Source organism: Geosmithia morbida (genome assembly GCF_012550715.1).
Source record: "Geosmithia morbida isolate 1262 chromosome Unknown scaffold_1, whole genome shotgun sequence".
NCBI lineage: Eukaryota > Fungi > Ascomycota > Sordariomycetes > Hypocreales > Bionectriaceae > Geosmithia > Geosmithia morbida.
The window spans coordinates 460119-476503 of NW_023336188.1; the positions used below are offsets into that span (position 1 = coordinate 460119).

The 16385-nt window shown below is 54.7% G+C and overlaps 6 protein-coding genes across 6 annotated transcripts; 1 reads left to right on the plus strand and 5 right to left on the minus strand.

Moving 5' to 3' along the window:
• Positions 1-817: 817 nt before the first annotated feature.
• On the minus strand, positions 818-2039 carry GMORB2_0901 (cyclin-dependent kinase; the record flags this gene model as incomplete). The annotated part of the gene is made up of 3 exons (XM_035462885.1): positions 818-1087; positions 1635-1888; positions 2003-2039. The coding sequence occupies 3 exons, from the start codon at positions 2037-2039 to the stop codon at positions 818-820; spliced, it is 561 nt and encodes a 186-aa protein (XP_035324309.1).
• Positions 2040-4385: 2346 nt separating this feature from the next.
• On the plus strand, positions 4386-5000 carry GMORB2_0902 (cAMP-regulated phosphoprotein/endosulfine conserved region; the record flags this gene model as incomplete). Its single annotated transcript, XM_035462886.1, has 2 exons — positions 4386-4421; positions 4521-5000. The coding sequence occupies 2 exons, from the start codon at positions 4386-4388 to the stop codon at positions 4998-5000; spliced, it is 516 nt and encodes a 171-aa protein (XP_035324310.1).
• A 914-nt stretch (positions 5001-5914) lies between these two features.
• Positions 5915-6997, minus strand: GMORB2_0903 (uncharacterized protein; the record flags this gene model as incomplete). Its single annotated transcript, XM_035462887.1, has 1 exon — positions 5915-6997. The coding sequence occupies one exon, from the start codon at positions 6995-6997 to the stop codon at positions 5915-5917; it is 1083 nt and encodes a 360-aa protein (XP_035324311.1).
• Positions 6998-7975: 978 nt separating this feature from the next.
• GMORB2_0904 (Conserved hypothetical, protein) lies at positions 7976-8581 on the minus strand (the record flags this gene model as incomplete). Its single annotated transcript, XM_035462888.1, has 2 exons — positions 7976-8241; positions 8569-8581. The coding sequence occupies 2 exons, from the start codon at positions 8579-8581 to the stop codon at positions 7976-7978; spliced, it is 279 nt and encodes a 92-aa protein (XP_035324312.1).
• Positions 8582-9065: 484 nt separating this feature from the next.
• GMORB2_0905 (tubulin gamma) lies at positions 9066-10810 on the minus strand (the record flags this gene model as incomplete). The annotated part of the gene is made up of 5 exons (XM_035462889.1): positions 9066-9296; positions 9388-10146; positions 10222-10404; positions 10515-10681; positions 10771-10810. Coding segments are annotated over 5 exons (1380 nt in total), but the record flags the coding sequence as incomplete, so codon positions are not given.
• Positions 10811-11745: 935 nt separating this feature from the next.
• Positions 11746-15350, minus strand: GMORB2_0906 (nucleoporin NUP2; the record flags this gene model as incomplete). Its single annotated transcript, XM_035462890.1, has 3 exons — positions 11746-12296; positions 12350-13740; positions 13798-15350. The coding sequence occupies 3 exons, from the start codon at positions 15348-15350 to the stop codon at positions 11746-11748; spliced, it is 3495 nt and encodes a 1164-aa protein (XP_035324314.1).
• Between the last annotated feature and the right edge of the window lie 1035 nt (positions 15351-16385).

The following is a 16385-nucleotide window of genomic DNA, read 5'->3' on the forward strand; positions in this document are numbered from 1 at the left end:
TCGATGCGTTCTTCTTCCGTCGTAATGATCCGTTGACCACAACAAGAGTTATGTCCTCGTCTGAGCCACCCAAGATAGCAATCATGGGCACGTATACGGCGTGTCATATGTGTTGAGAACTTCTAAGAGGCAAAGGGCCTCTAAGGGGTAAATTTTTACACACTCCCCAAAGGATTCACTAGTAGCTCTAGGCTATAAAGAGAAAAGAGTGAAAGCTGAACTTCTACAGTAAGAACGTGAAAGGATGTGGTTGAAAGGTAGTTTGACAGTCACCGTACTTTCTTTTCACTTGCTTTGAACAGGAGACTCGCGGATAGATAAGAATACATGTAGATACAACTTCTAGCAATCATCTTGACCGACCTTGAAAAGCATACGCGACTACTTTCCTTAGTACCTCTACTATTACGATTGGTAGATACGTTAAAACAATGTGTCCGGGACTAGAGCCCTCGTTCGTCTATGTACATAAAAAGGAATCAATGACAATGAATTCCCCAGTTCGACGTTATGAAACAGAACAGAAATACCAGTCCCGCCTTCCCATCAGATGCATGACTGCCCTTGTTTCCAGAGTATGTATCTATGCCTCTCTGGCTCTCTCGCCTTGGTGAGAACAGGAAGCGTGTAGGGTAGACAAAAGACGAGGAGAAGAGATGGAAAAGCAGGGGAGTAAACTACCCATGGCTCGTCTTCATCTTCGGTCGGCCAACTTCATTCTTTCTCCCGGATGTGAAAGGAGGGGGGGAGGAGAGGGTCCATGTGGGAAAAGTTGTTGAGAAGAGAAAAAAAAAATCCATTATCATTGCTGTCCGCCCTAGGAGCGTCCATTCCCGCGCCCGGCCTTCTCTTGCTCCTGGTAAAACGGCTCGAAGTAAGGATGGTTGACGGCCATCTTGGCCGAGATGCGACCGGCGGGGTCGTACACGAGCATCATCTCGAGGAGCTCGAGGCCCTTTTCGTCGAGGTTGTGGCAGAGGGTGGCATCCGGATCGCGGGACCACTTGGGGAAGGTCATCTTGTAGTCGGGGTAGGAGGTGACACCAGGCCAGGCGTCTTCGTCGGGAGTTCCGAGGACGCTGTTCGTCTGTCAGCTCTTTCTTCCTCTCTTTCTCTTCTTCCTCTTATGATGGGAAGGAAGAAAGGAGGAGTGAGAAAAAAGGGGTGAGAGTATATGTGACGATTAGCAAGAGGGGAGGCTGTAGATCATACCGGAAAATCTTGAAAATCTCGTCAATTTCTGAGTCGCCGGGAAACAGCGGCTTGCGGGTGCACATCTCGGCAAAGATGCAGCCGACAGACCACATGTCTACGCCGGTAGAGTACTGCCTGCCACCGAGCAGGATCTCGGGGGCGCGGTACCACAGCGTGACGACTTCGTGGGTGTAGGTGCGGAGGGGCACGCCGAAGGCGCGTGCGAGACCGAAGTCGGCAAGCTTGAGGTTCCCGTCGCGGTCGATGAGCAGGTTCTGGGGCTTGAGATCGCGGTGCAGGACGCGGTGCGAGTGGCAGTAGCGGATACCCAGACACAGCTGCATCATGAACTGGCGGACGACGGTGTCGGACATGCCCAGGGTGGCGACCGTCGACGAGGCGCCCTCGGGGAGGGCCTTGCCGCGCCCGCCGTCGGCGACGGGCAGAGCCTCCATGTACTTCTTGAGGTCGAGATCGAGGAACTCAAAGACCAGGTACAGCTTGTGGCCGTCGGCGTGGACGATGTTGAAGAGGCGCACAATATTTTCGTCCTTCATCTCCTTGAGGAGCGAGATCTCGCGGATGGCCGTGCTGGGCACACCCTCGTCCTCGGCCTCGAGTCGAATCTTCTTCAGTGCCACAATATTGCCGCCGTTTGATAGGTCGCGGGCTTTGTAGACGACTCCGTATGTGCCTGTTTTGTGTGGTTTGGTGTTGGTAAATAAACACACCCAAGTTATATATAAGTTTTTATTTTTTTACTTTTTTTTTAATAGCGATTAGTGTCAAAACAAGGGCTACCACATACCTTCGCCAACCTTTTCAAGCTTCTGATAGTTCTCCATGGCTGCTGTTGGTGTATTCTTGGTATTCGGTATATGGATGGGTGGATTCTGTAGAGGAGCAGATCGGACTGCTGATCTCTCTCTTTCTCCCTCTCTCCTAGGCACGGACCCCAACGTTCAGCTCCTTTTGTCGTATCGTTTCTAGGTTCTTCTTCTTTCCTTCACCCCTCTATCTCTCTAGTGGACAGACAGAAAATATGAGGGAAACGGGCCTGTTTCCTCCGATGAGAAAGAAAGAAACCAGCCAAGGGGGAGCAGGACCTGGTCGGGTTCGAAAACGAGGGGTAGGCGGTGTCCCTCGTACAGTCGTCTGTTCTGCCTGCAGGCCAGGTGTTCGAACTGGGCGGAACTGGGCGGGTGGGAGGGAGATGTGATTTCTGCGGAATCTGGATACGTCGATTGCTGGGAGATGGGTTAGTAGAAGTCGAGTTCGCTTGGAGCAGGATTTCCCTCTCAGTACTAGAGATGGGAGGGAAAAGAAGAAGAAAGAAAGAAAAAGGGCGAGTTTGTTGACAGACGTCGTCGCGGATACTGTTTGTGGGGTATTACCGCGTTCAGGACGCGGCGGGGCTCGGCCATTGTTCCTCCTTCTCCCTTGGCTGGCGTGATAAGATAAGCAAAGCAGCTTTTTTGTTTTGTTATTTGTTTATTTCCGTTTAGCTCCAGTACGGGAGGCGTTGGATAGTAGAATGAATTGGACACTCGTCTGTCTATGGTCATATATTCTTTGCTATACTATTTCGTTTCCGTCTCCTCAGCCTGCCCTGTGCATCTATTGAGATTGTGCTACCCTTCCGATCCGTCTAACTTGTTCCATGGAATCAGATACCCTAGTAGATCTTCCCCTCCTCACCAACCCAACCCACCCCCGGCCTGGGTAAGCGACGATGGACTCTCAGTGTCCCATTGAACGGATTAAAAGCAACGGGAAAGATCGGCATTGACTTTGAGGCTAGCATCGCTGGACTGGAGTTTGGCATGCATGTCCAGTCCAACGCTGGCAGCACGCTACACACTGCTTGTCATTTCTTCTACTGACGCTATATCGCTCGTATCCTTTGATGGAGCTGTGCGTTGTGTAGCATTGCGTCTAGTGGTAACCATAGTACTACTACTGTGCTGGGCTATGCCTACTTTCTCTTCCGTCGGTGAGGAAGCGTCATGACATTACGCACGTACGGGGACTGCCTTAGCCGTCGCCGTTTGATGTTATGTGCCACAAATAACGGATGTCACGCATGATTAGTATACAGTTTATTTTATTATTATTATCTCTATCTTTGTAAGAGACTCGTATACAGAATGATACTTACGTGATGGCGATCATCGGGTACCAATCGTCATATGTCTACGATCAATGCGTTGTCAAACTAGGGGGTTGTCGCAGAACGACGATGAATGCTGGCATAATTGCCACGACACAGCCCCGGAGGTCGAGCCAGCCAGGGGACCAAGGGCAAACGAAGGAGAAAGGAGAAACGAACTACGAACTGGGACGGAAAGAGGAGAAGGGGGGATGAATGGATGGTGCTATCTACCTTTCCAAACTTGTCGCGCAAGAGTAATGAATACTAGCGAATCAAGTCATGATGGAGGGTGTGACGCAGTAGAGAGGGGGGGGGGGGCCGCGGCGGTTGATATCAGGGTCCAAGGTTTCTTTCTTTGGGACTAGACAGTTATCACGAGGCGTACTGATGGCAAACCTGTTATTCGTTGATCATTCTAGTCAACTCGTCCTACTACTACTATTGAAAGCAACCCCGATGAATAGATAACAGACAACAGTTATATTTCAAAAAAAAAAAAATTAAAAATTAAAAAAATATGATGATTACTCACAGATGCATAGCACAATTGGGCTGATAGTGCTACAGGTTAAGTTGAATTCCTCGATGCTGGCAATTCTACCAGTTCTGCTAACAGTCAAAAGCCAGTGATCGAGTGACTTCACCTGACCCCGCCATTCCTCTCCTCACCCCTCCCACTCCCAGAGCCCACCCACCTCCACCACCCCAAGACCGACACAAGACGCTACTTCACTCCCCTTCATCTCGACCAAGGAAAAGAGCCACACCGACAAGAACTGGTTTTTTACCTTTCCAAACCAGCCAACTCCCCCGCCCCTCCTCGCGTCCTTCAAAAGCAGAGCAGCAACATATATATTCGCACGAAGCCCCACCGCCGAGCACCCTTCTCTCTCTCTCTCTCTCTCTCTCTCTCTCTCCCTGTGCTCGACATCCCTCCCCTTCCCCCTCGAACGTCCTCCTTATTGCCGCGTCAAGCGGAAAGAGACGGGACCGACCGATCAACTGAACGGAACCGGAGCCATCAAAGAATACCGACACAATGAATCCTCATCAGAAGAACAAGGTTGACGTCAAGGTGAGCCATAGTCCCCGTCGCCTTCTCTCCCCTTGCCTAAGCTCTGCTATCAGGAACGAGAAAAAAGAAGATAACTGACATCCTCTCCTGTCCACTTAGTCCCTCTCCCCCGAGGAGCAGCGTCTCTTCCGCCTGTACGGAAAGCTCCCCAACCGTTCCGATCACTTCGCCAAGCATCTCAAGGAGCGCAAGTACTTCGACTCAGGCGACTACGCCATGTCCAAGGCCGGCAAGGGCGACGGCGTCGACGCCGGCGCCGTCGGCTCCCAGCATCCCGTCCCCGAGAATATCCCCCACCTGTCGTCGCCTGTCAACAACAACAGCGGTGCCGTATCTACCTCGCCCAATGGCTCTGCCTCTTCTTCCCTCCCCGGGTCTGGTCCCACCGCACCAGGTGGTGTCATCCCCAAGCACGCCCATCATGGGTCCGTCCCGGGTATCCAGGCTGGCAGTCCCATAAAAGAGGGCAGCTTCCTCCAGCGTGAGACTAGCGTCGATGACCTGGACGAGGACGACAAGGGCGGCGATGACGCTTCTGGCCGTCTTGCTGCCGCCGAGGGTATCCCTATCCGCCGTTGACTGTGCGCTGCGGCGGTGTCGAAGGGTACATACTGCTACAAAATACTCATCGGACGTGTGTGTCACCTCTGCGAAAGAAGAGGGAAAGAATACATGAAGCAACTGGAAAAACACTCTTCCAAAAGACCATGAAGGATGCCCAGTGTTCCCCCCAAGGATTCGAGGCTCGAGGCCTGATCTCCGGCAGCCCGGCACTAGATGCACTCTCTGCCGTCATATCCTCTAAACACACACTCCTTCCATGAGTATACATGAACCAAAGAAAAGAAAAGGACAAAAAAACAACTGGGTAACACATATCTTTTTCAACCCCCCCCCCCCCACAATCATGCAGGCGTTTATCGGACCATCAATGTGGAAATTTTTCCTTTACCCCTCTCCTGGAGAGACTCTCTTCTCCCTTTTGTTGTTTACACTCAGTCAGCCACAATGCAGCTCTACTCTTTGCAGTTGGTTTTCTTCTTTTCATCTGTCTGTTCGTCCTCATACGAGGGATAAACAAAGGGCTGTCGATGTTTAGTTTTTTTTTTTTTGCTATAGTGAAGCATGGGCCTAGATGCTCCGCCTCCAGGAAGAAACTTGTCAAACGTAGCTGAGTTGAGAGCATCATTAACTTGTTTTGCTTCCGTGTACGACAACAGCATACCCGCCGGGGCTGACTGTCCCTTTGTCGCTCATCGGATATTACATGACATCATTCACGATTCTATTCGGCCGCAGATCTTGTGTACTAGTGTTGGTAGCGAAATCGAACGTGGCTTTTCTTCTTTCAAATTCCTTTTCATGAATCCCTAGTAATTTCCCTTTCCACCCCAAGACGCCCTATTCTGTTCGTAAAAAGAAAAGAAAAGAAAACAAGAAGAGAGAGAGAGAGAGAGAGAGAGATGTAGCCATGTGTGGAAGCGCAAACTCTTTCAATCCCGGAGAGCCTTCTCGGCCATGGCCTTCGCGCCGTCAAACGTCTTGTTCCCACCGATGAAGCCAGCAGCGTGGACGAAGACGCAGCCCTCGATGCCTGAGATGCCATCGAGCTCGGCATCACGGAAGCCCCTCCAGGCCTCGGGCAGGGGACGACGGCTGACGAAGGAGTCCTTGGTCTCGGGGACGCACTGGATGCGCCACTTGGCGCCGGGCGCAGGGCTCTCCGGGTACAGGACATAGAGGACTTTGGAGGTGGCGGCGACGGCGGCCTCGAGGGAGTGCAGGTGGTCCTTCCAAGGGACGCTGAGGCCGTCGAAGACGAGGACGCGGCCCTGGGGGTCGAACTCGGTGCGGCGGTCGAAGGCGCGCCGGACGACGGCGCGGGCGGGCAGCCAGGCCTTGGTGTAGTAGTCGACCTCGTGCTCGAACTCCTCGCCGATGCGGGCGGAGGCGGCGAGGAAGCGCTCGTCCTCGGCGGCCTGGGCGGCGGCGGGGTCCGACGGCCGCTCGTCGTTCCAGTTCGGGTTGAGCCTCCCGACCAGGGCGCCCAGGTTGAAGCCACCGTCGCTGAAGCGCTTGGTCAGCCCGGCGGCCGAGACGGCGCCGTCGTCGTACACCGAGATGCCGTTGTCGTGGGCGTCCAGGGCCTCGATGAAGCTCTCGTACAGCTTGCGGTGCAGGAGCTGGACGTCCTCGGCGCCGGGCGCGAAGCCCATCTTGCCGTCCTCGGGGGTGGGCAGGCCGAGGCGCTGGGCGATGATGGCCCGGCCAAAGTGCTTGAAGACCAGGCCGGCGCTCGACAGCTTGGTCGGGCGCCCGGGGAAGGTGGTGTCGAAGCCGCGCTGGTGGTGGTCGTACCGGTTGCGGGCGTCGTCGTACTCGCCGCCCACGTCTACCACGGTGTGGCACGTCTCGAGGACCTTGGGGTCGCGCGTGCGCACCAGAGACGCATCTCTGTACGCGGGGAGCATGCGGAGCATGTGCACCGCCAGGGCCTCGTCGGCGTGGAAGTGGCCGTTGTGGGTGCCAATCACGACCGGTGACGTCTTGACGCGCTTTGCTGCTGATTCGGCCATGGCTGTGAAGGAGCGACGGAGCATGAACCTGTTCCCTATCTTCTTCGTCTCCTTCGTCTTCTTCTCTCTTTTGATTTACCTTTTTTTTTTTTTAAAAAAAAAAGAGAGAGAGAAGAGGATAAGTAAGGCGTGGGGGGGGGATGGATGAAGAGGTGGAAATGTGGGAATGGCAAAGCTAGAAGGGATGGACGAAAGCTCTGAAAACCAGAAAGAGAAAAAAAAAGGAAAAAAAATAGGTGACAGCCAATCGAGACACGTCAATTACCACCCCGCCTTTGACGGTGTTGTAAAGGTCTCCAACACAAGAGGAACTATACAATTGCGATACCAATAATTGCTGCACCCTATTCTACGTTGTTATGTGAAGATGATTTATCACGTATCAACCGTTATTGGATTCCTCCTCGTCGCTGAGCCGAAATCTTCTGCTCCACCAGGAGACTTGGCAACAGTGATTTCGAAGGCATGACCCTGGGAATAAACTGATGAGCGTGATAGTCCGTTGACAGTATCATAGACGATGAGACTGACCGACATACGTGCACAGCTTTTACGGTCCCGTACACTGTTGCCGTGGTGGCGCACAGGTTGAGTTCACTGGTCGACTACGTGGATAAGGTGGTTGCTGTCCTTGACGGAAGGGTTGATTCCGTGGAGATGGGGCCGCCGAGCGAGTGGTTCAGAGAGTCGGTAACATCATTGAGAGGATTGAAAGGACTGTTCATTCGAAGGTGGATGTGTATATGCCCCAAGGCCCCAATATCCGAAATATCACAATGCTCTGACATTGCTCCCCGTCTCTCCATGATACTATTGTGTTACCGACGATTCATCTCACATCTGGCTAATCATCAATGTGCGATGGGCTTGATTTCTTGATCTGTTCTGGTTTGTACTGATCAGAGCAAAGAAGAGAGCAAAGAGAGCAACGGTGCTCGAGAGCACGTGAAGGGACAGAACAGTGTGACCTCGTCTATTTCAGTAAGACGCATCCTTGGGCAGCTCGCCCTCGACGGCCTGCCGTCCAACCTTTTCGAGGTCAACGGTGTCCTTGCTGGCGGGACCGCGGAGTCCCGACGCTGCACCGGTGTCGGTTCCAATGTTGCGCTCGGCCTCGGATCGTCCGCTGCCAACGTTGACGGTGTTGGCGTTGGCCGACTGCCAGTCCGACGGCTTGGGGGGCTGCTCGGGGAGGGGGAGGTTGGCCTTGACCTGGTCGATCTTTTCCTGCTTGGACTGAGTCACTGTGGGTGTGGTGACTGTCAGTTCTGTATTTTCACATCTTTGTAGAAAGATGAAAAGATAAAGATAAAAATTTGGAAGGGAGAGAGGTCAATATATCAACATACTGGTTGCCTTGTGTTGGGCGTTTGGTGTTTTTATTTTTATTTTCCAAGGTCTCTTCAAACTGATGCTGATGTGCTTGTTCTGTAAAGGAGACAGAAAGCAACGATTGTATGCGTGGTTGTCTAGGATTGAGCATGGGAAGATGGAGAAAATCAATCAACATGTTTCTCCTTGGAGTGCTTTGCTTCCCTTAGATATATTTCCTCGAGCACCGAACCGTTCACCGAAAGATGTCATAGCAACTTGATAGTTTGCAGTCCTTTACGTCACTGACGTCAATCATTGTCAATCCCCCACCAACTTCACGCTGCGTTCGTGCCAGGCTTCTTCATTCAGCCTTCTACTTCACCCGCGAGCGTATCGAGATATGGGGGACGAATTCCAGTTCCTTCTTTGCTTCTTTCGTCACGATTCAAACCATCCCGATCAGACTGGAGAAAAAGTGGTCCCTGATCTTTCCACTTCTTCTCAAATCACTTTTTTTCTTTTTCTTCTTCTTTTCTTGTAAACCCCAACGCCAAAGGAGCAGGTCTGGTATCTCATGACTTCTCGATGTCATCTTATCATCTATACATCGCCCCCTCCTCAACGTAGAGCCCAAAACAAATGCATAGGGAAGGGAACGTCCTAGCGAACAAAGAAAGATTGACCAGCGAAAAGAGAGGAGGAGAAGAATACGACAGGATGCATACATACACACGCACGCATCCAAGATGAAAAATCACCCGGTCCTCCTATCCGTCTCTGCCGACGTAGCCTTGTCACCACCATCCGGGTTGAGGTAGTCTGCGTCTTCGGCAGCCTCATACTCCCCAATAAGATCCGTCACGACGGCTCTGGCCTCGTCGAACTCTGCCAGACTCTCGGAGAAGGGACTCGTCTTCTTGTACGCTTCCATGAAGGCGTTGCGCTTACGCATACCGTCATATTGCTTAACGATACGCTTGAACAGCTAAAGCGAGACAGGCTGTCAGTTTCCGTACTTGGGCAAATCTCAATATATATAGTAGGTAAGAGAGGAAGGAAAGACGGGTAGATGTTACCGTGGCGATGCTAGTGTGGTTGGCCAGCATGAGACCGCTGACGCGGTGGCTCATGGGGATGTACGGGCTCCTCTTCGTGAGGGCGACCTGGATGCTGGCGGGGCCCCAGGGGATGAAGGTGGCGAGGCGCCTCTCGCGGATGCGCAGCAGGCTCTTGTGAACGTCGGTGGGGTCGACCTCGCCCTGGATGACGTTGAGGATTGAGATGTAGCAGCTCTTCTTGCCCGGGACGGTGGAGACCATGCGGTTCTTTGGCTGGAGCAGCCGCCGCATCACGTCGAGGACGGTCGTCTTGCGCACCGTCTTGGCCTGCTCGACCTGATCCCCCGTGAAGGGCGTGTAGGCCGTCATGAGGAAGTGGCAGCGCGGGGTGGGGATCAGCGAGGCCAGGATGCTGACCAGGTCGTTGTGCATGTAGCCCGGGTAGCGGAGCGTCGTGGTGCTGGCCGACATGACCGTGGCCACGAGCTGGTTCGTCTGCTGGAACGACGGCTCCTGCACGTGCAGCCTGTCGGCCGCGATGTGCGACAGCGCACCGTTGTCCAGCACCACGACCGAGTCGGCGTTCTGCGTCAGCCGCCGCAGCGACAGGATGCTGTTATACGGGTGCACCACCACATCCCCCGAGTTGGTCGTATCCGGGAAGACCGAGTACGTCTGGATGATCTTTTTTGGGAACCGGTCGTTCAGCCTCTCCAGCATGAACGACCCCAGACCGGATCCTGTGCCGCCCGCAATCGAGTGTAGCATCATGAAGCCCTGCCGCGCCGCCGAAACTCCTTCGTCAGCAACAGCAGAAAGCAAAAAAAAAAAAAAAAAATCAAAAGAACTTACCTCTAGCGAATCACTCCCGTCAGCCTCGCGGTCGATTATCTCCATAATGTCCTCACACAGCGCCTCGCCAGTCTGGTACCCATCACCCCAGTTGTTTGCCGCCCCTCGTCCGTCCTTGCTGACGTAGAAGTTTTCCGGGTTGTAAATATTCTTGTACGGGCCGCTCTGAATACCGTTGATGACCTATGCATAGGACCACGTTAGCATCCCACTTTTCTCTTCCCCTTCACCTTCTTCATCTTCTCCCCCTCCCCGACAAGAGAAACAAAAGGGAAAAGAGGAGAGAACCTTACCCTCGGCTCGAGATCTATCAGAATCGCGCGCGGGATATACCGCGTATCATCGCTCTGGTAATAAAACACATCCTTCCTGTCACCTCCTTCTGTTGCAAACTCCTCGAGGTTACCATCCTGGTTGATCCCGTGTTCTTGGCATAGCTGTTGCCAAAACTGGCTGCCGACTATTCCAAGTCAGTCTTTTCGTGCGCCCTTCCTTCCTCACATGCGTGGCCTTTCCCCCTCCTCCCCTAGGGTCGAGGAGAACACTTACTGCTGTTACCGCACTGTCCGGCCTGGATGGTAATGATCTCCCTGGGTAGAGGGACGGTTAGTCGCCCAACTTGGTTCCATCGCGCTCGCCCCCGCGTGTGTGCGCATGTCTTCTCACCTTGGCATCTCGGGCTACCAGAGAGGAGGGGGGGAGGGGGAGGGGTTGTAGTTGCAGGAAAGGTAGTATTGAGGTCGATTGAGGTCGATTGGAGTTTTGTCTATATGTTCTTCTTCACCTAGAGTACCGGAGGCTTCGAATCGCGTCGTTTCTTGCACGGTGTTCGGTCATCTGCTGTTCTGATGCTGTGATGGGAGAGGGGAAGAATGATGACCCGGGGGGGGGGGGCCTGGGCGGTCAGGCGCGACGCGTTTTACGTGCGTCGTCGTGCGCTGTACGTGGGTAGTTTTAACCAGTTTCACCCCGCCCCCGCGTTCTAGGTCTATATTACATCACACCATACATTCGTCGCAATAAAGTGAACAAGGAATTAAGGATTTAATAGAAGAGACATGCACAATTCGCATCAAGCTAATCAAGATTGAACAGAAGTGTAAAATACAAGAAGGCCCCTTTTTATTTTTTGGTTCAGACTAGCATGATTGTACTCCGAAGAAAACGCACTTATCGAGAAAACAAGATGATAGAGGTAAAGAATAAGAAGAAAAGGGAATATAGACGGATGGTAAATAGTAAAAAGTAACCTCATGCCCTTATAACGCCGGCAATGCTTGAAAATAAAAATAAAAAGGACAGAGAGTAAAAGCCAACAGCAAAAGAAAGCTGCCTTACCTATAAAAAAAAAAGAGAAACCATACATAGCCTCTTGTTCTTTTTTTGTTCGTCCCTCGTCTAAATGATCAACATGATTTTTCCCCTCCCTTCATCAATACGATTAACAGTATAATACCACATTGCTTTTTTTTTTTTGCACCCTTCTCAACCACATTCCGTTGAGCTCGCAAAATGTTCCCTTCATTAATCTTTCTTGTTGGCAGACTTGTGTTCCTCCATCGAGTCAGCCAAGGCTTTGGCAAACTCCTTGGTTTTGACCTGCACCATCCAGGTCTCCATGCCGTCTCCCGTCTCGTTGGCCGTGGCCACCTTGACATACTTCTCATCCGCCTTGTATACCAGGTCCGGTATGAGGGCGCGGTTGATGGCCACGTTTCCCCTGGGCTCCGCGCGCATCAGCAGACGCACCATCTTGGTCTCCTTGTTCTGGAGGATGCGTAGCGCCCCGACACCCTGAGTCGACCACGGGCTCTTGGACTTGGGCTTGTCCGCGTCGTCGTCGGAAGCCGGCTTGAACTTCAGCACCTTGGCCCGCACTTCGTGCAGCACGTCCTCGCCCTCCTCCTCCTTGTCTGCCAGGTTGATCTGCTCGTGCTTCTCCCCCTCCTCTTCTTCGCCCCCCTTAGCTGTCGTCGTCGTTGCCGTCGCCGCCGCGGCAGTTGATGGAGGCTCCGGGGACCCATGGGCAGGTGTCGTGGCCAGGCTAGAGCTGCCTCCGAGGATGGATGGAGTGTCTAGACCCGTCGCTTTAGCGGCAGAATCTTGCGTCCGGGAAAAGGTGACTTACTGGACCCGGTCGATGGCCCACCCATCGGAGGTTGGAGGTTGAAAACCGGTGCCGCGTTCTGGGTTGTCTGGGATGGCGCACCGCCGAAGCTGAAGGTGGGGGTCGCCGATCCGGCTGCGGGAGTGGCGCCGGCACCGCCGAAGAGACCGGCACCGTTCGCGCTGGGCTGGCTCGCGCCGCCGAAGAGGTTGCCGGTGGGTGTAGAGTTTCCTACGTTGTTGGATCCAAACTGGAACGTTCCTCCGGGCTGGCTTGCAGGAGCACTGCCGAAGCTAAACATGCCTTCGGAGCCGGATCCAGACGCGTCCGTGGGCTTGTTGTCGCCGGAGGCAAACGGGTTGCTGAACGAGCTTCCTGCAGAGCCGCCGCCGTTGCTACCGCCGGCACTGCCAAAGCTGAAGTTGAAGCTGCTGGCTGCCGGGGCCGGAGTGTTTGCACCGGCCGTGAGACCCCCGAAGATGCTGCCGGCGCCACCTGTCCCGTTGCTGGACGGGGGCTTGGGAACGGAAGCACCAAAGAGGTTGCTCGTCGGCGGGTTCAGGGCCGGGGTGGTGCTGGCACCAAACGAGAAGGACGGGGTTGCCGAGGGAGCATTGTTGCCGTTGCTGCTGGCAGCGCCAAACAGAGACTTGGCTGCTTGCGGCTTGTCATCCTGTTTCATGGGACTTCCGTCAAACATGGAGCCGCCGGCCGCAGGCGCGCTGTTGGAAGGAGGTGACAAGGGCTGCTGCTGACCAAACAGCGAAGGCTTAGGGGCCGACTGGGTATCGGGCTTGGCAGGTGCACCCTGGCTGGCGGCGCCGTTGGTACCAAAGAGGGAGCTGGCCGGAGAAGGCGTCGACGCGCTGTTGTTGCCAAACAGGGTGCTGGCGGCCGGCTTGGCGCCGAACAGCGAGCTGGCAGAGCCTGTCCCGTTGGTCGTAGCTTGGGCACCGAAGAGGGACATAGCCGGCGGCTTGGAGGGCTCAGCCGATGCCGTCTTCTCGCTTTCGGAGGGCTTCGCTCCGAACAGGGTTGACGACTGCATGGGGTTCGGCGTAGCGGCCGTGGAGGATTCGGCTGGCTTACCAAACAGGCTAGGGGTCGCGGATGTAGCCGGCTTCGACGCTTCAGTGGTCGGCTTCGTCAGGCCGAAGAGAGACGAGCTACCAAACGCTGGTGCGGGCTTGGCAGGCAGGGGCGCTTCGTTGGGACCTTGGGAATCGTTCTCCTTGTCGGATTCACTTCCGTCCTTATCAGCAGCCGTACCAGTCTTGCCGTTGGCCTCCGTCTCGGCGGGCTTGTCGCCCTTGGGGGCCGCAGCACCGAAGAGGTTCGAGGCCGAGGTCGCTGCAGGGGTGGAGCTCTGGCCGAACAGCGATCCTGCGCCGGGCGCGGCAGCAGCACCGACGCTGGTGCCGTTGCCAAACAAGGAGCTGGTGGCAGAGGGAGCCGCAGGCGGGGCAAACTTGATGGGCGTCGTACTGGGGTTCCAAGTCTGGTCCTTCGGGGGGGCAGCAGCGGGTGTCTCAGATGGCGCGGCATCGCTAGGTTTAGACACGCGGTCAAAGAGGCTGCGGCCCGACATGCTGTCGCCAGGGGTAGACGCCTCGACAGCGCTGCCGGGGGCTGCCTTCTTGGCCGGCGGCTCATTGTTCTCCTCGTCAGAGTCATGGTCCGCAGCAGAGCCAGTCTTACCAGAGAGGTGACCAAAGATGTTGCCGGCGCCGCTACTGGCCGTACCCGGGGCAGCAGCCTGGGCAGAATCCGTCTTGGCGTTGTTCTTGAGGACAGACTGGAAGAGCGAGTCACTGCTGGTAGGCTTGCCGCCGGTGAAGAGGCTGCCAGAGGCTTTGGACGGCGAAGCAGTGGGCGTGGTGGAGGCCTTGTTGGCGGCCTTCTCGAACAGGGACCTCGCGCTGGAGGGCTGCTTCTGGATCTTGTTAGGCTGGGAGTCGGCACCTTCGTCCTCAGACTGCCACCTCTTGTTCTTGCCGAGGACGGGGGTTGGGGCGGGCGCAGGGAAGGCGGGAGCCGAAGCGGAAGCGGGAATAGGGGTGGAAGCGGGAGCGGGGACATGGGGCTCATCGGCCACATCGTCCCTCTCCGTCGCACGACGCTTGCCCTGTCCGGCAGCAGCGGACTGGAGCTCCTGGCCACCGTCATCGGCAGCCTTGCGCTTCTTCTTGGTTGAGGTGGTCTTGGCCGCGGGGGTGGCGGAGGCTTCGGGCTCGTCGTCGTCGAGGGGCGGGAGGCCGTGCTCGCGGCGCCATCGCTTGATGAGCTCCTTGGACGGCTTGACGTTCTGGAACTCATAGAGGCCGTAGTGCAGGAGGATGATGCTCCTGCTCTTCTCAAACTCCTTGGCAAAGTTGATGACGTTGAGCTTCCAGCTCTTGCTGCAGAAAATCTCGTCGGCGGCGTACTTTAGTCGGCGGAGGTCGAGGATGCAGAAGAACTGGCGGCGCTGCTCGTCGTCGAGGTCCGGGGGGCACAGATGGCCGAGGAACTGGTCGGCGTAGATGGATCCCTTGGGGTCCCACTCCTTGGGCACCTTCTTGGCCAAGACCTCGCCCGTCAGCTCGCGCGGCGGCGACGGGATGCGCATGTGGAAGAGGTCCTTCTCCTTTTCCCTGGCGGCGACGCCACGGGGGGTGGCCTGTGCGATGGACTCGCGCTGGACACGCGTGGGCTCCAGGGTCGCGCCGGGCGCAAACACTCTCTTGATGGAGGTCTGGGGGAGGCTGGGGGAGAAGGAGTTGACGGTCGGGCTGTCGGTGACCGTGGACGCTCGGAAAATATTGCTGGAGCTGCCCAAGCTGCGACCCAGGCTGCTAGCGGGGACATCGTCACGCGTCGTCAGGGTCTTTCGCGAAGAGGCGCCCTGGGACGCGCCCAGGCGCCTGGGCGCCGTGTGGTAAGGGGACGAGGGATAGGCGCGCTTGGCAAAGGGCAGCGGAGGACGCGAGCGAGGAGTAGTCGTCTCGGCAACATCGTCGCCAGGGATGGAAAAGGTGACCATTTCGGATGATGGAACGCGTCGGATATACTAGAACAAGATAAAGATGGGAAAGAAAGATATACTGCGCGCGTGCAGGCAGGTACCCAGTCACGGGCCCGTTGTCTGTTTTCTTCCTTTATCGAATAAGAGGGGGGAACGAGAGAGAGGAGATCCGTTTCTGTGATAGCCAGCCACTTTCTAGAGATGATTTGAGTTTGAAGTGAGACGTGATTTTTTTTTTTTTGCTAGCGTTTCGATCAGCCACGGGGCGAGGATAGCTGCATCGCCCTTTTGCGACTAGGAGCAAGGGCTGAAAAGAGATAAAAGAAAGGGAGGGGAGAAAATTATTTGCAAGAGTTTTTTTGCGGGAAAGAACAAGGAGAGACTATTAAATTTTTAAACGGCCCCAAGGGTGGTTGTTGATCGTATAGGTGTGGGTTGATGAAGCCGGCCAAGCGTTGCGTGGGAGGGAGAAATTGAAGGCAACGGAAAGAGAGGGAGGGAGGGAAAAAAGAGAGGAGGGAAGAGGTGGGAAAAAAAAAGAAAAAAAAAAGTTGGCTGAATGGTCTCAGGTGGGAAAGGAAACGGAAGGGAAGGGACCTAGTAGTATTACTGGGTATTACTAGGTATTACTAGGTATTGCTCCGTACAGACTACATTACTGTACATATTAATATATTAACATGATAATATAATACGGTTAGTTCGGCCCCCTGCTCTTCTCCTATGGCTCTGTATCCGCTGAGTCCTGGGCCTTCCACTCAGGGCTCCCAGTTGCGCATTAATACCCCGTACAGCGCACCCGTACGCCATACAAGTACAGGTGGAAGGTAATACGGTACGTACCCGTTCAGTGACTTTTTTCCCCCACCGGCCCGTGATTTCTTCCGTCTCTTCATCCTGACCTTGGGTAGTATCTCGTGACCTTGTCCAGATTGGGTGACCACTATTACATCATTGTGCCATTATCAGTATAATACTACTCCTCCGTACTCCGTACTCTCTACAGATTACAAGTAGTAATAATGGTATTATGTGCCGTATGATTCTACTGTC